Below are 20,584 nucleotides of genomic sequence, written 5' to 3' on the forward strand. Positions count from 1 at the left end.
ACACGTTAATTGTATGGAAATCCCTTTAGTATATATGTAACAAATCGCATCGGCATTTCAACAAACATTACACTTAGGCCACAATCACTAAATTGATTTTGACAAAAATCTGAAGTGCACGTCTTGTGTATATTTTTGTAGATATCGATATCGATATCGATTTTGATATTTTACGACAGACACTGCTATTGACGTACCATGTCAAATTTGCGCATATTCGGCATGCATCTTCATTGGAGATTCTCCAATGGCTGAAAAGATTATTCATGATTCACCCAATCATAAAAGAGATGATGTAAATCAACCAATAGAAAGTACGTGCGGTTGATCATCAAACAAACTTCTTTCTCTTCATTCATTTATTTATTTAGTGAATCACAAAATTTGTAGAAAAAGAGTTTGTTGGTGAAATAATCTGTCTGAAAATCTTTAGAAATGTTTTATATTAAGTGATAATTAATTGAAAACTCAATAAATCAAGCCTGAGACTGGTAAGTGATTAATACTTCCGAATTTTGTAATCTTACAATTTGGTTCACATGTTGTGGAATGGCCTTTATGACGACCTAATTTTTAACATTGATCTTAACTGTATAATTAATTAATATAGAATAGTCGATAAGTACCATTTTTTTACATCATGTTCATAGCGCATTTGTCGTTATAAAATTATTATCAGCTGTTGGCTTTTAGCTTTGTACAGGATACTTTTTAAAAGAAGTTTACACGATCGCCTGCCTAAAAAAATACCAGTTTTATTATTGGTAAGTAAATAACATTATCATTCTTATAATATAACGGAGCAGATCTTACATAAAAACCTACTTGGTATTTAAGGTATTATATTTTATCCTTAATGATGGATGTACTTACGTTCCTAACTAGTATTACTATAGATTTTAAAATGAACCTGGTGAGTATCAAAAATGATATTCCAAGTAGAAAGTTTTTTCCTTATGTGGACTTTCAAGCAAAAGGGTGCACTGGGCAGTCTAATAGCAAGATAGGTAACACCTACTAAGATTTTGTAAAAAGGTGTAAAATTGTCATTTTAGTACCTATATCAATTAAATTTGTTTCAATATGCAAAGGGCAGGGTTATCATACAATAAACGTATATTACACTTCTGTTACTAAGTGACTGACTGTCTGACAGGCATTGGTTCTAGAGAAATGAAATTTTTTGGCTAACTTTCCAACTTTCCATATAATGTCAAACTCAAATATGGAGTGGTATGGAGACAAATGCAGAAACCATCATAACATGTTCCCTTAAATTAAGTTAATGTAGAAAAAAGTCAGAACCATAGGAAAATTATAAAAACAAAATTATAGGATAATTTATTTATTTTAACTTCATTGCACAAAATACAAATGTATAGCACGCATTATCTACCAGTCAACCATTGGGTCTTACAGAGAATGTAATAATATGGGAAAAACAAATTTTTCCAGACATGGGTCCCAACTAAATTAATTTTTTTACACTCATATGAATATATATGTGGGAATAAAAGTAAAACAGTGCGGAATTATATCGTAAATCTTCTTATTTTATTGGACTTCTTAAAAACACATCTTATAACGTCTTACATCGTACCACAGACTCCCTATTCTATATCTTAATGTTACCAATGTAAAAATAAGGTTAGCTAACAAAAAGGATTTAAATAAAAACAAAAACAAAACTACTCCCACACGGCCGTCCTGCACATTCATCTGACCCAGATGAACAAGTGTCATCGTTGATCCATGACTTCAAATCAGCAAAGCTTGTTGTATAGGTAATAAAAGAACTTTCCTTTTTAGCAAACAATCACCATCCATATGAGCGATAAGCTTCTTTCTATTTCTATAACAATTTCTTATATTTTCTTTTTGAATTTTCTGTATTGGTTCTTCAGCATGCAGCCTTAACTCATTTCTTTTCATATTATAAATCTTCAATTCTTCTTCATCTATAAATTTCATAATTTCTTTGTTTCCAACCTTCATCTTTGACCCAGAATTATTAATAACCTTTTTCATATTTTCTTTCAGGTTTTCTATAAAATACTCTCTATTAACAGGTTCTTCAATCTTAGTAGTTCCAAAATGTGCATTTGGTACTTTCTTCTGACGGGCAGCAATCTTTGTATGCATCGTGCACACTGGATTTCTAATTAATGCGTCAGCATTATTAAGTTCTATTTCATTACTGTACTCTTCCAGGAGCGAAGCCCAACGAGCTACAAGTAAGTCTTTCTTATGTAATGTTCTTTCTAGTGGAGGTAATGGACGTGGACTCTGACGGATAGGATCTTCATCGGTAAGTACTAATTTTATATCAATATTACTTTCTTTCTTCTTTTCTGCATTCTTATATTCTTCAAATATTTTATTAATCTTTTTAGCAATTGCTTTATTTTCAGGGTTATGATCTTTATAAATAGCATGATTTTCTTTAACAATTCGTGTCATGCAAGGATTTTTTTCTAGATAAACGCCCTTTGCAGTAAACTTGACTTCAAATTCTTTAAGAAGAGGATTTCCAAGGATAATGCTAACAGGTATACAGTTATCTTGTACAACATAAAATTTAAAATCGGTATAATAATCATCAATCACAACTTTAGCGCTCAAAAGTCCTTCCGTGTGTAGTCGTTTTCCTGCTATCCCAGTAAGTTCTGTAATAGTATCTTTGTCATAATTAGATTCATCTTTAATAACTTTCATAACTTCAGATATTCTCATTAAATTAACATCGCTTCCGGTATCTATTAGTGCTATCTTTTCAAAATTATTAACTCTAATTCTCTTGTATGGAATTTTAACTTCTTTATCTTCTTCATCAATCTTAATGTTGGTTTTACCATTTTGAATATTCAGCACTTTCTTAGGTGAGTCATTACATTCTGTTCCTTTGTGGCCAAATTCATTGCACCTAAAACATTTAATACCTTTTGTGCATGCAGGTGCTTGGTGATCAAGGTCTCCACATTTAAAACATCTCTTCATAGTCTTGTTCTTCATTGGTTGAGTAGACAACGGGCTAGACTGGTTCTGACATTTTTCTTTCATAGTTTTATAAATGTCTAACTTTTTTCTAAATTCTTTAAGGTTCGATGCACCATACAAAATTGCTTTATTCGTTTCAGTATCCTCAATGCCATCAATGACATATTCCATAAGTGCTGCATCTTCAATGTTTCCATGGAGTGCACATTCTTTCATATGAAGAAAGTATTGCTGGTAAGTTTCATCTTTTTTCATTTTTCTTGAGCTAAGTTTCTTATGTATAGCGGCACTGTTCAACTTAGCGCCAAATTCTTCATCAAGCTGTTGTTTCAGGTTCTTATAATCCCGTACACTTCCGAGTGATCGTAGAAATAGTTTAGCGGTTCCGGTTAGTAATCTTTTAGCATAAATCAACTTTTCAGTTTCCGACCAGTCCATCAACTGCGCAACATCTTCAAACTCGTCGAACCATGTTGAAATCGGGTAAGTATCGTCTCCGCTAAATGTCGTCATCGATTGTTCGATGTCTCTGAAGGATATTTTCGGTGAGTCATCACGAGACTCATGTTCTTCCATATTATCCTTTACATCCTTCTTCGGCGGCATTTTGTTGTGTTGTAAAGAGATTAACTATTTAAAATAATAAAATGTCAATGACTTCGTAAACAACTTCAGTTCAGTGTCCACAGTACCTTCTTATTGAATAAATAGGGATCAGTGACAGTATCGGGAAAATAGCACTGCGTCGGTAAAACAGAACGTCTTCGTAACGTAAAACCAAAATGGCCGTTACTTCTATAAAATAACACAGCTTCAGTTTTCGTTTTTTATCACTTCGTCTTCAATTTCTTCACACTGTTTTTTTTTTATATCCCGGACGAGCCCCCAAAAAAGTTGTGGGAATAAAAGTAAAACAGTGCGGAATTATATCGTAAATCTTCTTATTTTATTGGACTTCTTAAAAACACATCTTATAACGTCTTATATCGTACCACAGACTCCCTATTCTATATCTTAATGTTACCAACGTAAAAATAAGGTTAGCTAACAAAAAGGATTTAAATAAAAACAAAAACAAAACTACTCCCACATATATTTCAAAACATGAATTTTTTAATAGCCATTTTCGAGATTTCAATTACGAATATTTATTTTACATAAATCTTTGTACCTATATCTACACATATTGCTTGTTTAATATTATAGGATCGTTCTCCTTCTTCACATATTCCTGGTTGCAATCTCTACTCAGTTATGTTAGGTTAGCACTTTGGAACCCACAATCAGACTTTTCTTAGTGTGTGTCTAAACTTAAAATGTCTATTTCCCAACAATTTGATTTTTGTAAAAGTATGAATGTAAGTAATTTTTCTGTTTTTTTTTTAAATCCACATATCAACCTACTATTTCAGTACCTTAACCCAAGTGGTACCCATAATGCTTGGTATTCCACAAATTATTTTCCTGACATAGGTATAAACTGTTTTTAGTCAATAACTGTGATTATTTTTTATATAAACACTAATAGTAGAGGAGCCCATAAGGGGATTTCATCTGTTATGTACCCCTACTCTGCATTAAGTTTAGGGATGTCTGTCCGATAAAACAAAAACAAGCAATCAACTTCTAACAAAAGTATTCCCTATGTAGGTTAAATAGGGTTAAAAGCCTGATGTGATTTTTTTTCTATTGAAATAGATTATCATTAAATTTGTTTGATATAACATCTTAGTATTTCCCTTAGATTGTTGCAGCCCTTCACTGTCATGCTATGGTGCCCAGAGTCTACCTTTGGACATTTTTCACTCTGCTTTGCATCTTTCACGACGTCTTGCCATGATTTCTTGGGTCTGCCCCTGTTACTTCCCCAACGGAGGTCTCATGGCCAGGTATTTGTTCCCCAGACAGCCTGCAGGTTCCTATAAGACGTGTTGTGCTCTGTTGTATTTTGTCTGCGGTGACATGAACATAAAGGCTGCGCGAATGCGCGAGTTCCTCACGCGGTTGCTTTGTGAATCTGTGTAGTAACGCACATCCAGCGCATCATTTTCATCTCCGTAACACTCAGCTCCTGAATTTACTGCTCCAGCACTAGGAACGTTTTATTGCAATACGAAAGTAATGATTGATTTATATAGACCTGTCTCTTCAGCCTCACGGGCACACTTCTGGGGACACAGGTGCCACCCGTCACCTATGTATTACAAGTGAACTGGCACCGATTTCAGAAAAGTACGTCATACCTTTGAGTTGTATTGTACCGGTGAAGTTAAAGGCCCAACAGTGTTGCTGTCGGTCGGTTTATGATGTAAGCATCCTTATCTTTCATTTTCTATATAAGATTCCAGCTTCCTCCTATTCTACCTAGGTACCTACAGTATATATTGTAGTACCTACATGGTGCTGCTTCCAATCAGTTGAATGAATTATGTACTTTGTTTTGCTAAATTAATACAAGCGGGAAATACCTACCCTGAGATAACCGTAAGGCGAGCTCGCCACCATAAAAAGCAGGAGAGGTGAGTGACCCCGGCCAGCACACCCCTCGACCGTTATTATCGGCGATATAAGGAAACTTACTATAGGCTGTCTGGTCTGGAATGAAGTACAGTTGATTGGGTAACGTATGCGTCTAATTTCAAGTTGAGATCACACATTGTGTTTAGGTTTATATCTTCATTAGTTTTTTTAAACGTTAATTACTTTTTACAAGCGAGTTCTTCTAACTTAATTTCGAGGCGACTCGGTCTCATTGGCACCCCCTTTATAAAACAATGCCTCTTGCTTGAGATGCAGTTGCATTGCAACGGCCTTTAAACTCTGGTCTTGTAACTCGTATGTTTTGATTGACCGGGGCTTGGATGTAAAATGAATGTTTTTGATCGTTGTGTCAAAAATGCCAACATATACCTATGTAGGTGTAGGCGTAAAATTGTTTTTACGTCTACATATATGTTGGCATTTTTTGTTAAAAATTAACACTTATTTGCATTTGCTACTAATGCTTAGCTAGTTGTCTATGGAACAATAAAATTAACATATAGTTTTAGCCGTCAATCGAGTTGTGTAAGCGAAGCAATGCCCACGATAACAGTTGAGTCAGCACGAAGGCTATAACTATAACTGATGACGCAATGGTTCGACCCACAGAAGCACCGGTATTTTTTCCTGCTCATATCAACTCTTGATTTGACCATCATTTATAACTCCTTCGAAATATTTATAACTAATGTAGTAGGAAGGTTAATTTTTTAAGGATTTTAATTAAGCAGAGTAAAACAGTTGTTTTTAAGTGAAAGCCGAAATTCACTTCCCAAAATACAGTATAGGTACATAACACACTTTCTTTAAAACCAAATAAGTGAGTAAAACAATTAAAACCGGTTGCGACTTGCGACTTGTATCAACTGCAAGTTAAGATTTTCATAATGATTTTTTTGGTATGAATGTTAGGATAAAAATGCTATGTATGTCAATACAATTAAGGGTTGCAATGTAATGTCTTTTATTGAGACAGTATAGCGATTTTGGTGTTTTCATATTGTATGAAAACTTGCTCATAATTGTATTGACTATTGATTCCGAGAAGAGACGGTGACGGCGCGCGTTGTATCACCACTGACGAAGTTATTTTCTGTTCAATTAGTCACGCGTGTATCCGGCGCGGACGCAAGTCGCGCGCTGCACTCGCTGAGACGAATAACCGAACTGAAACTATACTACGAGAATACTTTTAGTTATTTAGTGAAACTTATGTATGTAGTGCCTTCAGAGCCTGTGATAGATATATTTTTTAAAGTTATTCTAAGAGCTTGTATCTGTACAAGCTTCTATTTTAAGCAGATGATTTATAGTGTTATTTTTTATATTTAAGATGTATTTAAAAGCAAGGACAAAGTGAACTCTCAGCGAACATAAAGTGCGAAATGTAAGATTGCCACTGGTATTCATATAAGAACTGACAATAAATTAGTGTTTTTGTATATATTTTATTTAACTTAGATAAGTTCGTAAATATTGTGTAGTGAGATAAGACATAAAGGTAAGACAATAACTCATTTGTGTAGACAACTGGCATTATCAGACATCAGACGATAACGATAACATCATTACTATAAATAGGTAGCCTACCTAGTTAGCAAGAATATAACTAAGATTTTTTTTAACACGTTATGATTAATCTATTACAAATACTACTTTTTATGTAATTCAAAATGACAATGCATTTGCCAGCCTTTTGGGCATACTCCTGCAGGTTGATGTTATGCAGGGACTGTACAATTTGTAAATATAATTTTAGTTTGTTTTGATCTCTTTTAGGTTCCGTACCTGAAAGGTTAAAACAAGGCTCCATTACCAAGCCTCCGCTGTGTGTCCGTACGTTAGTCCGTCTGGCTGTTACCACGCTGTATCTCATAAATCGTTATAGTTAGAAAGCTGAAATTTTTACAAATTTTTATATTTTCGTTGCCGCTTTAACAGCTAATACATAAAATTCTTAAAAAAAATATATAAGAGGGATTACAATAAATAACAGTAAAATAATAATTAATTTAATGGGCTCCCATAGAATTAACGTAATTTAAAAAAAAATGTATTAATGTAACAAACGTGATGATGGCTTCCCGTTTTGATTCGCGCGCGAGTCCGACTCGCAATTAGCTGGCTTTTTAATTCTATTTTAAGTACTTAAAAAAATTATATGTAATCATTAAGTTATTTAGAAATCGTATTTGTCATTAAATTCAGAAACAACGGTATCTTAATGCGAACCAAATATTGTAGAAACAAACGGGTTTATTTTTCAAATGTAAGTAGGGTAACCTACCAGTGTTGTTGTAAGATAGCTTTATTTACATATGTTACATACATGACATTAAATAGGATTACCTTTAATTTTACTTCGATCCCAATTTCATTATATCCCTTACCCCACTTATTTACGTTACTTTTGCTGTACCTTCTGGGGCCGTGGTATTCGGTGTAACACTTTTGGTGGTCACGGCAACATCGGTATCACACTCAAACTAAGACTCGCATGTATGCTAAAACTTTTATAAAAACGTTATTTTGCTTCTATTTCCACAAAATTTCTTTTTGAAAAAGAAATTTGACGATATATATTTTTTTTTAGTAAACAATAGATTACTTCAAAATTATTATTATTTATTATTATATGAATTAAAGGTATTTCCTTTACATATGTTAGTAAAAGTAGGTTTAAATATTGTTTTTAAAACAATCATGTACCTAGCCTAGGTGGGTACCTACCTTTATATATCAATACGAAAGAATGGTCTATGAAAGGAAAGTAACTACCATAAGGTATAAGGTACTACCTGTATCAATAGGAGAGGTCTTCGTATTAATCTGTGGCAATGTACAATGAATGAGTTAACTCAGTTATCTCGTAGTGGCATGGCGTAAACTGTTTCGGCCCACAAGCGGCCGACCTCGATTTGCCGGCGTGGGCGGCGCCCTTTCGCGCCGGCCGCCCACAGGTGTGCTCTAATTGTCCCAAACTCCATGGGCTCGCCACAAAATTCACCATAGATCGCCTTAACTTTTATAACAAAGATTTATCATATCACAGAAAAAAAAACTAGTTTTGCGAATTTTATCTAGGAAAGTGTAGGGAGCACTTACTTTCCTAAGAACTTAAATTTCAACTTTAAGAACTCGTCAGTATTCATACGACTTTTATAATAACTACCTAATAGTTATGCCTCTGATCGTAACCTCCACTCGTGTAGACGAATAATTTAGTCTATTTCTTTTTCCGTTTCTGTGGCATTATAGAATATCTTCTCTTAATAGTCCTCTACGCTTTCACGAAAAGCGTAGCGCCGAATACACGTGGTATTCCGAAGTTTACAAATATACGGATCTTAAATACTGAAATCATATCATTAGTAAACTAATGTTAGTTCATTACAAAATGATAAACACGTAAAAAATTATTGTTACAGATTCCGAAGTACTCACAGAGAAATGTATTCACAAAGATCCACAATGTTAAACATTTGCGTTTGGGCGTGCGTGGTCGCGACATGTTTCGCTCAACGCGCTGAACAGCTCCTGGCACAAAATCCGTGTTCCAGCAAGACCACGTGCAGTGACTGCGTGAGGACCGCCAGCTGCGCGTGGTGCTTCGCTGCAGAGTTCAATGGCCCGAGGTGCTTCAACCCCGCCATGGAGGGCGGCACAGCTGGCTGCGACGAGGCCTACGTTTACAACCCCGACAATCAGCTCTCTATTGACCCAATGTATAATAGAGAACTTAGCAGAGGTATTTTAAAAATTTATTTCTTATTAAATATGATGATTTTTTACAGCTTATATATTTTTGAGTTATTGTAGAGAGTTGTTGAGTTATTTTTTTATGTTTAAAACGGATTGTTTGTTTCAGCGAAAGGTCGAATGGCCATGGGTTCTTCATCGTATGAGGAGTCGTTTGCCGCGCAAGGAGGTGCAAGTGGTGGGTACATGGGGGCTGGAGGCGCGGCCGCATCTGGCGGCGACAACCTCGTGCAAATCAGACCGCAGAAATTGAATCTCCAACTGAGAATGAGTCAGTATTAACGTTTTGCTGCTTTGTCTTTCTCGTATGCAGGGCCTGATATAAAAATGTAGCAAATTATGCAGGTATTTCCAGCAAATCACACTATCATGTAAAACTTTCAACAAATGAAATGTTTCAAAATAACAAATATGGTTACACAATTAGTTATAATAGGTAGGTACTTAAACATTTAATGTTAAAAAACTATGCGATGATGATAAAAAGCTTTGTTCAATCGGTGTGTAACTTTTCTTGCTTTTGAATAATTTCCACATACATACCTAAAATAAGAAATTATGGTTTGTTTTAGATCAAATGCAGAAGCTGTCATTTTCGTATTCGCAAGCCCAAGATTACCCCGTAGATCTGTATTACCTCATGGACCTCAGTAGATCTATGAAGAACGATAAAGAAAAGCTTAGTACCCTGGGAAGCTTATTATCCAGTACAATGAGAAATATAACTTCCAAGTTCAGAATCGGTTTCGGTTCGTTTGTGGACAAGCTGGTGATGCCTTACGTGTCTACAGTACCTAAGAGGTAAGGAAGTAGGTTGCCAACTTTTTTTTACAAAAATAAAACGTATAAAATTGTTTGAATGGGAAAGAAATAAAGTATTTGGAAGATAAAAAAGTATTTTTCAAATTTTATGGTTTTATTGCTTTAAACACGTATTTTTGTGTGCTTTTAGCACATGCTAACAATTTCTTGCAACCTTTAAATGTTTCGAAGGTAGTTTTACAATCAAAATTTAAATAAATAAATAAATAATGAGTGTTTTGTTTTACGCACCACAGTAAAAGTTGGAAATAATGTATTTTCGCATACTTTATTTGTATGCAAAAGTATAAAGTATTATCACAAAAAATAAAGTAGGATACGTTATTATAAAGTATGGTTGGTAACCCTATAAGGAAGATTTATTCCAGGAAAGCTTCTTTTCTCGCACTTGCTCTCAATTAAAATATCAAGCGCCATCTCCCTAATCCTGTATTAAAAATGCGATCTTGGTTCTTTTTTACAGTTTGATCTCTCCTTGCGATGGATGTGCTGCGCCATATGGCTTCAAAAATCAAATGTCTCTCAACACTGATACGGACTATTTCGATGTAAGATTCTACGTTTTTTGTTATTAAAATTTAACTGATTTATAACTAATGCATTTTAGGAATTGATAACAGAATACCTAAAACTATATGACGCCTTATATATTGACTCATATTATTAACTTCCTGTTATTATTTTATATTTTGTAGCATTAGCAATTCACACTTAAAGCATATTCGTGTTAAAAAATAAGGCAATTATTGAAAGATCAGTTTTTATGCGAAATCCTGTGACTGCCCAGACCCAACCAAGAAGCATGAAAAAAAGAACTAAAAAAAAAAAAAATAGCAGGGTGTACTACAAGTGGTACAAAGATGAGAAAAGGAATAAAATATACATACATACATATAATCACGTCTATATCCCTTGCGGGGTAGACAGAGCCAACAGTCCTGAGCGGACTGATAGGCCACGTTCAGCTATTTGGCTTTAAGATAGAATTGAGATTCGAATAGTGACAAGTTGCTAGCCTATCGCCTAAAAAAAGAATCTCAAGTTTGTAAGCCTATTCCTTAGTCGTCTTTTACGACATCCATGGGAAAGAGATGGAGTGGTCCTATTCTTTTTTGTATTTGTGCCGGGAACCACACGGCACTGCCGGGAACCAAATAAAATATATATGCTATTTCAATAACCAAATTCCTTTTTCTAACAACATATTGACGCAATGACCTCTTTTAATTCTATATTCTGTGCCAGAAAGCGGTAGCCAACGCAGACGTGTCCGGAAATTTGGATGCGCCTGAGGGCGGGTTCGACGCCATCATGCAGGCCGTGGTGTGCAAGCGGGACATCGGCTGGCGGGACCAAGCTCGGCGGCTGCTGGTGTTCTCCACAGACGCCGGCTTCCATTACGCGGGAGACGGGAAGGTGAGGTATTTAAGTGATTGGCGCGTATTATGCTAGTCATCATTGTTATATACTTAAATATTTTAAATGGCGTACCCCGGGTGAGGATATAGCCGGAATAATGGCCGCTATTCAGTTGCTTTATGGATGAAAAGTACAAATGGCGACACAGAAAACGGTAAAAAATAACATTCAAGTAGTTATTAGGATGACTATCCAACTTCCTTAGCATAAACTCCTTTTTCTTTTTTTCATGACAACATAATTGTTTCATCAGATTTGAAAATATTTCACCGTAACTTTCACGTCATGCAGCCAAAGAAAATTTGTCAGTACAAGAATATATTTAAACTTTTATTTCATCCACAGCTGGGCGGTATTGTGCAGCCTAACGACGGGGAATGTCACATGGAAAATAATGCGTACACACACTCCACTCTGCAAGACTATCCGAGCATCTCGCAGATCAACCTTAAGGTATTACTTTGATTATTTAATAAAGTACGTAGGTAGATAAATTAGCATTTCTACTCATTAGAAAAATAGTGCCTAATATAATTTTTAACCATGTCGGTAATTATGAGGTTGTTTCCAAACTATTACATCAAGGTGTTTACGTTATAATTTTTTATACATTCACAAATAACGTTATTGAATTCATATTCTTTTGAACTTGGAGTATTCCACTCCGTGTGATACAAAAAATTGGCGTGATGTTGTTGGGTGTGGTACTCTTCAAAACGAATGTGGGTTTAGCATGTCGAATGATCAATACTTCCGCAGGCAGTTTTTTTAGTCTTTCAATGATACTCAGTTGATATTAATATTGGAGACCGGTTTTGTGGTAGCTAATGATGTTTATTAAATCCATTGACGGCGGTACGTGACCTGTGAATAGTATTCATGAGTCATAGATGTATTAAACTTTTATTTTTTTACGTTGCCTTATACAGTCAAGCTGCAATCGCGTCATTCATACCTGGAAAAGATTAATAATAATTTCTGAGACAAAAAGTAGAATGAACTATTTATATACCTACAGCTGTGATAACTTGTTACTAAACATTTAGTCAATAACTAAGTTGCAACATTTTGCATCGCAATTTAGCATTGGGACAAAATAAACTCCCTAGTTTAAGTTGCCCAAATTTGTGCAATTGTGTGAAAGTATATTTTTTTCATAGGTGAAACAGCACGCCATCAACGTGATCTTCGCCGTGACCGCCGAGCAGATCAGCGTTTACGAGCAGCTGAGCAAACACATCGAGGGCTCCAGCAGCGGCATCCTCAGCAACGACTCCTCCAACGTGGTGGACCTCGTGCGCGACCAGTACAACGTGAGTGCTTCTCACTTGTTGTAGTACTCAGTGCTGGACGAGCAGATTCGCGTGTATATATCGATACATGAGCAGACACATTACTATTATCTTTTATTATAGTTTTTAAGTTCAAATGAATGGGTATAACTTCTTAACAAATGTTACAATCTAAGTTTTAATATATGTATGTGTTTTTATAGCTTCAATTTTTGTCTCGTAGCGAAGAAAAAGAAAACGCAGGTGCTCTGAAAAGTTGCGAACTTTGATTTCTTTTTTTATGGCGAAAAGCTAGCAACTTGCCACTGATAAATTTAATTTATACAGCTAAGCGTGACATTCGAGTCTTGCGACGGACTATAGTGTGGTTTTAAAAAAAAAATTATAGGTCTTAAAACGTTAAAGAGTATTTCAAAAGTTGTTAACAATGTTATTTTTATTTCCAGAAAATTTCATCAACTGTTGAGATGAAAGACACATCGAGCGATGCTTTACAAGTGGTGTATTACTCGTCTTGTTTGGGCGGCTCCGAGGTGGTGCAGACTAACAAATGTGATGGTTTGAAGGTAACATTTTTTATGTTTTCTTAGATTCAAATAACAAAACTGATACAATGATTGAGAAGATATGATGATTGCTTTTATTTTCGTTTGTCTAGGCAATTTTCTGCCGAAGTTACCCAATGTAAATCCAAACTGTCTTACTAGTTGTGCCACCGGAATAAACATTAAATTTTTAACAAATTCTTTATATTTGAAAGTGCTTAGAGGCTTATGAAATCAATGTGCATTATTATAGTTATATACTGACATACATAACAATAGTCAACAACAACCAACAGTCCCATTCATTCATCCATTCACACTTCCTTTGAATATTTGCTTAGTCAACCTGCTTTCATTCATCCTATCGACATGACCAAACCATCTAAGCATTCCCTTTTCTATTCCTGTTGATACATTATGATAGTTAGCTATCTCAATTCCATCATAAGCCATTCAGCTGAAAGTAACCTTCACTTTTTGGCTTTGCCTACTCTTGATACATATATTATGTAAATATTAACAAATACCTAATAATGTTTATAGGTCGGCGACGTAGTGGACTTCACCGCTGAAATAACGCTGAAGGAGTGCCCCAAGGACCGCAGCAAGTGGAAACAGAGCTTCAACATCTACCCGGTGGGCATCTCCGAGATGTTGGCCGTCGAGGTCGACATGCTTTGCGACTGTCCCTGTGAACACCCAGACCATTTCGTAAGTTTCAGAGACATACAATTTAATTATTTACAATAATTTGAGTGCGTTTGACCTCAATCTGCCTCGTGGGAAACAAGATGAAGCAGAAGGTGGTGTACGATCATAGGCTGCTGAACATATGTACATAAAAATAAACACAATTATGTTATCCTGAAAATTTGATTGTAAAATTTAAAAAAAATTGAGTTTAAAATATATTGGTTGCCCTATTCACTTTACCTTGCTTTATACCTTAATGCTTAATTTCAGGTTAACTTAAACTGTTTTCAGTTTTTACATACTTACATATAATTAATTACAGTCCCTGAAAAACTGAAAGGCCATGTTCAGTTGTAATCAGTACATGAAACAAAATATTCTATTGTGTATGTAAGAAAAAACTAAAAATTTTAACTTTCTATGCAACGGCAGCCAATTTTACAATTTGTTTAAGGGTACTACTTGTTTATTTATTTTATTTCAAGTTAATTTTGTGAATTAAATAAGCTACATAACAAATACTCCACCTGGTCTTAACAGATGAAGTAAAATTTCAAAATCATTTATTCATCATACAATTATTTGCAATTTGTTACCATTTTTTCTGCACTGACGTTTTTTAAACGACAATAAACTTAGAAAATAAATTACGACCAAATTATTAAGTGACGTTGGAGATGTCCTATAATAATGACTTAAACATTTTATTTCTACAGGCTTTCAACAACAGCCCTGACGTATGCAGCGGGCAAGGCATATCCGCTTGTGGCGTCTGCCTTTGCAACGCGGGAAGATTCGGCAAGAGCTGTGAATGTTCCGCGGAGGCCGGAGTGTCTCTTGAACAAGAGCGAGGTTGCCGGCCCACCAACGCATCTTCAGGGCCGCTGTGCTCTGGACGAGGCACCTGCATCTGCGGAGTCTGCGAGTGCGAAAAGATGGAGGACCCTACTAAGGTGTCAAATATAAAAATAAAATACAGTGTTGTAGTGACCCGATGTAGCGACTGTACTCCGCCGTCAACGTCAACTGGGGGAAAACTGACGACGCTACGAGAGTCTTTCGGGAAGGAAGTGTTTAAATGTAAAAACATACATATATCACTCCTCTCTCTGGTCCTGGTCCTGGAGGGGTAGAGACTAAATATTGCCACTTGAGTTCTTCATAATTTTACTTTATTCATATTCATCAAAAACTTTTCCCTTCCAACGCTCCCATTCACACTCGCCTTGTATATATTTTTAGTAAACTTTCTTTGAATACAAATATACATCTACAACCCTATCTGTGGTATAGGTGATATCTGGTCCGTTCTGCGAGTGCGACAACTTCACGTGCGACATGAACAAGGGGCTGCTGTGCTCGGGCGCGGAGCACGGCGAGTGCGTGTGCGGCAAGTGCGCGTGCCGGCCCGGCTACGCGGGCGCCGCCTGCCAGTGCCCGCTCAGCACCAAGGCCTGCGTCTCGCCCGGTACGTCTGCTGCTATCCTTATCTAGAGTTCAACTACCAACTTGCTTACTAAATACGGTAATTTACTTTGAAAATTATACAAATGTTTGTCGAGACATTGGGGTCTTTTTTAACTCCCCAAAGAAAGTTATTGAATAGTTGTTGGAAATCTGTCTTCAAATAGGTACTTCTACAAACCAATTACAATAAATAAACAAATTGTAGATCTATAATTTAAACTGAGGGGATGACTAAAACCCCAAAAAATTTTATACATGTAAAAGCAAATTGTCTTTTTAGTAATATTAAGAAATGTTTTCAGAAAACGACGAGATTTGCAGCGGCAACGGAGTTTGCGAATGTGGGCAGTGTGTGTGCCATGTGAAGGACAATCGTCACTATTCTGGAAAATTCTGTGAGAAGTGTCCGGTATGTCATTGCATTACTACAAGATATTGCCCACTTTTTTGTGCCCCTTCAAACAACTTGCCTTTATTACAGAATTTAATGTGTTAGTTGTAAAAATGGAAGCTAAAATAATGCCAAATGCCTAACAGCTCAACGTGGCTTTTCAGTCTGTCAAGACTGCTAGCTCTGTCTACCCCGCAAGGGATTTAGACGTGACTATATGAATGTATGTAATAATGCCAAATAAAAAGCCTTACGTTCTACGAAATTCAGAGCCTATCCAAAGCCCTCATTTTACATACATGTGTACATGAATGCTCGTTTTAAAACTAGCAATTGGTTTTTAGACGTGTCCCGGTCGTTGCGGAGAGTTCAAGGACTGCGTGTTGTGCGAGGTGCATCAACGCGGGCCTCTTTACGAAGACAAGAGCTGTGGCGCGTGCAAACTCGACATAATCGTAGAAGAAGGAAAACTTGTTGGTAAGTTTCTTCTCTTTAGTTTTCTATTGAGGCGTCGATTTTGTTAGCTGACAATCTCAGTACATAAAAGCTCTATCCCTCAGTATATGTGGTGTACCCCTTAGTGGAGTAGGTGCAGAATTTTGTAAACCAGTATTTAAGTTGGATCATGCCTGAGGAAACATTTAAAAACAAACAAACAAACATTATTCCTCGCATCTGAGGAAACCGCATTCAAATCGGAGTCATAGTTTTTGCGTTATGCGATTACATATATTCAGACAGCAGATATTCTAAAAATAACATACACATTTTTTATGATCTTTCATAGTTTCATCTGATAAATTATAATTAATTTTCCTGCAGCGAACGAATCTCAAAACGAACACTTGTGCAGTTTCTACGACGACGAGGATTGTCTGTATGTGTACGTGTACTCGTACAACGATTCACAACAACTACACATCAGGGCGCAAAAAGAACGGGAATGTCCCAGGAAGGTGTGTATGAATGTTGTCTGTAAAGGTTTTATGGTAGCTCGAGTGATAAATTTGGTGAATTAATTTTTTTAACGTACTCGTTGTGTTGATTGGTGATTGTTCAATGGTGTTATTGTACTGTCAGCAAATAAGTTTAAAAGACGTGATTGAATCGTTTTATGAGTTATTTTTACATTATTTTGTAAAACCTATTTCACTATTTTTTAAATGTATCGAACATAAGTAATATAGTATAGTTATATACATATACTCGTATCATGTACTGTGTACTAGCTTTCACATGCCGTTATGTACATTAGGACCTCTTCCGTACTTCACCCAGTATGTGCAAAATTTTAAGGAGATCGGTTCAGTGGTTTAACTGTGAAGAGGTAAAAAACTATAGTTAGGGTAGTAAGGATGATAATAATTGGGTTTTGTTTACAGGTCTTTATATTGGGCATAGTCCTGGGCGTGATAGCCGCCATCGTGCTGGTGGGACTGGCTCTGCTCATGTTGTGGAAGATGGTCACCACCATTCATGACCGCCGCGAGTTCGCTCGCTTCGAGAAGGAGAGGATGATGGCCAAGTGGGACACGGTGAGTTGTGTTTAAGTATACTGTTATAACCAAGTTTCATTTATCACTTACTGCGACCCGCCCCAGCTTCGGTTATCATTTATTGATGTAAACCTTCCTAAGAAAAACTTTTTTTTCCAACATTTTAAACAGGAACATAATCCGTCCACAACTTTCCAACATTACCTCATACATACAGATAGGGAGATAGTGACGATGAAGTGATAGTGACTAGCTATACCCTCGTTGATCGAAAATCTCCGAGAAAAACTAGCCTTTACCTATTAATACAAAATATGACCAAAATTTATCTGCCATAGAAGCGTAACAGACATACAGACTTTTTTATTAATAAATAGTAGTATGGATTTACGAGTCTTTATCTTTGACGGGGTTGACAGCCAAGAATCGAATGCTAAGTTTTCATGGATGGCTTTATAATAAAATTGTGACGTAGAGATAATGACAAAGTGATAGCTCATCGCCTATAAGAAGAATCCTTAGATAGCAAGGAAGCTATGAAAATGGAATGCGAGTGCAGGATGTACCCAAATAGAAATATTTAAATTGATATTGTTTGTCCATTGCAGGGTGAAAATCCTATATACAAACAGGCGACGTCTACGTTCAAGAATCCAACGTATGCTGGAAAATAAACTGCAGCCTGTGAGAGAAAGTAGAAGAGAACGGGTCAGGAAACGAGGCCCTATGAGTGTCTCCAGTCATCAATCTCGTCAGTATTGCAAGCAATACAATGTAATTAAAATGTTGCCTTATTGTGTGCCTTTTATTGGCTTTCGATTTTTTGAATAGTTTCTGCACAAATGCCTTCCGAGAATATTTTGACGATTTTAATGAAATTAACGTACGACTGACGAACGATCTATGTAATGTATATAGTTATATTATGAAATATTTTAAATAATACGTATTTTTAAGTTACAACTAGTAGTAATGTATACATTTGTATGAAAAAAATAATGGTCTGTCTTAATCTTTATTTAATTAATCGCTAATGTACGCTTTTTGTACTTATGTGTGAGTGTATGTCGTACTTATATGTTTGTGTAGTTTGTTCAAATTGACTTAGTATATCATAGAATCATCTATTCTGGTTTGATATGAGCACCATGGTAGGTAAGTTGTTTCATTCGAAATATAAAAAGCACAAAATTTGTTGAGTAACATATTAATCTCATCCTATGTAACGATTGTAACAGTAACTTAACGGGCAAAATTTGGTTTTGTTTATATCTATTTCAACTGTTGTCCCAATTAAAAAGTATTTCTTTTTGTTGTACGTAATTAACAATATATTTTGTTGATACATACTCGTGTTAAAAGTGATGATATTTTAGTGATTAATTTGCCCTAGTATCCACTGCCAACGCTAAGATAAGTAAATACGGCTTCCTTGTGGTCCGGTGCCTTAAAATAATTATAATTTAATTATAATATAACAAAATTAGTGCCATTACTAGTAAATGTGGATTATTATTTATTACAAAAATATAGATATAGATTAATAAAAAATAATTTTAATTTAAGAGTACTGCTTTTTGTATTTACGTACGTATATTTTTAATATTTTAATTTCTTTTATGCATTTTATGGTCAGCTTTAACAAAAGTTAATGATTGTCTATTGGATCTGATCGTCTATTGTTTTTTGTCTGCCTAGATTCAGAGTGAGTTATATTAAACTGAAATAATATTAAGCCCTCATTTTTGTATTATAAATGCGTTTTGAAAATTAAATAGGTATAGAGCTTACAAAAGACTATTAAATAGATTTTATAATGGATCTTTTTACACGACCGCAATTTTTCTTGTCAAATGTTTATGTTTTTGAATAGGACTGTGAATCTAGGTGTAAAAAACTCGACTGATATGTTGTGTGAAGAAGGTAATCTCGCCTTCTATCACTGATGCTGTTTTGTTTTTTATAAATATTTCTAACAGTTAAGTGATGAAATTGCTTTTTTATTTTGTTCATTTTGATTTGCTTTATATAAAGTATATTACTTTATAAATTTTCCAAAAAGTGTTCTAGTTGCTGTGGTCTTAAAATTTTGTAGCTAATAAAATATTAACAATAACTGGTTTTTTTATTTAAAATTGTTAGATAAATAAAGCCCTTAATATAAATAAATAAATTGTTCGCTTGTGGACATTTTGACCATTCTGAATAAACCGTAACTAAACCGTAATCGGACTATCGAAATTCGTTTTTTTAGTCAATTTTTACGTATTATACGAACGTGGCGTACTACCAAAACCGCCGCAGTCTGAGAACGTATTTTTATAATCACACGATAGTTCAGAATTGTACAAAAAAATAAACCATAGTATCACTTATAAAAAACTAACTTGCGGGTAACCGTAGCTTCGACCGCATGACTTTAGCGCCACCTAACTTTCAAAAGAATACAGGTTTTTCGCGAATCCCACGGCAACTTTTTTACCGGGATGAAAGGTGTTAACCCTTTGTCCTTCTCTGACTCTTGATTTATATAGGAAAAAATAGAAAAACGTGTCATTTTAAAGCGGGTACTAATTTTTTTCATTTGTAACGCAGTGTTATAAATTGGCAGAGGCTTTTTGGAGAGTAAATATGTTGTCCACCAAAAATATTCCCCACCTTTAGTTAGCCCCGCAAACTCGCGGCTGGTAGCCCTGGATGGATTCTATATATCTGCGGCTTGAATGCCACGGTGAATCTATACAGAGTTGGGCATCGTTAATCAATAATTTTCTTATTAACTTCGTTAATTAAATACTCCATTCCGTTACTAAAAAAACTTCGTTAAACGTTAAAGTGTTACATTTCCGAAGATTTAACGCAAGTTAACGTTAGTCCGTTAATGATAATGATATTGGATAATAACTGTTGGTTTGCGACTGGAAGTGAATAGTTAATCTGGTTAGTAACAGGTTTTTTCTTCTAAGCAACGGGCTAACCTGTCACTATATGAATCTCAATTCTATTAGCCAAACACCTGATCGCGGCCTTTCAGTTTTTTCAAGACTGTTGGCTCCTTTTCCCATTAAACTCACGGTAACAGTATACTTATTTCGTAAGATTTGTGAACATAATCCCTCTTTCATTTTATAAATCAATCATAGCACGTACGTACGTACATAG

General features: G+C 35.4%; 1 protein-coding gene across 2 annotated transcripts; it reads left to right on the plus strand.

Moving 5' to 3' along the window:
- The first annotated feature begins 335 nt into the window (after positions 1-335).
- LOC106131869 (integrin beta-PS) lies at positions 336-19,531 on the plus strand. 2 transcript variants are annotated; one of them, XM_013331112.2, is made up of 17 exons: positions 336-491; positions 8,967-9,286; positions 9,407-9,568; positions 9,870-10,098; positions 10,583-10,667; positions 11,365-11,535; positions 11,884-11,991; positions 12,699-12,851; positions 13,277-13,396; positions 13,919-14,086; positions 14,785-15,021; positions 15,362-15,536; positions 15,838-15,944; positions 16,271-16,403; positions 16,749-16,882; positions 17,309-17,461; positions 18,031-19,531. In XM_013331112.2, the coding sequence occupies exons 2-17, from the start codon at positions 8,989-8,991 to the stop codon at positions 18,094-18,096; spliced, it is 2,499 nt and encodes an 832-aa protein (XP_013186566.1). In that variant the 5' UTR covers positions 336-491; positions 8,967-8,988; the 3' UTR covers positions 18,097-19,531. The 2 variants fall into 2 exon arrangements, with proteins under 2 accessions (XP_013186566.1, XP_013186565.1); XM_013331111.2 differs by lacking the exon at positions 336-491 and adding an exon at positions 6,631-7,039.
- The last annotated feature ends 1,053 nt before the right edge of the window (positions 19,532-20,584 follow it).

This window comes from Amyelois transitella, chromosome 5, assembly GCF_032362555.1.
Source record: "Amyelois transitella isolate CPQ chromosome 5, ilAmyTran1.1, whole genome shotgun sequence".
Lineage (NCBI taxonomy): Eukaryota > Metazoa > Arthropoda > Insecta > Lepidoptera > Pyralidae > Amyelois > Amyelois transitella.

Bases quoted from the DNA above. Each gene is read 5' to 3' on its own strand.
- LOC106131869 (XM_013331112.2), top strand. From the start codon at position 8,989: ATGTATTCACAAAGATCCACAATGTTAAACATTTGCGTTTGGGCGTGC. The intron at 10,668-11,364 runs GTAAGATTCTAC...ATTCTGTGCCAG, and splicing joins CTGATACGGACTATTTCGAT to AAAGCGGTAGCCAACGCAGA. The intron at 15,945-16,270 runs GTATGTCATTGC...ATTGGTTTTTAG, and splicing joins AATTCTGTGAGAAGTGTCCG to ACGTGTCCCGGTCGTTGCGG.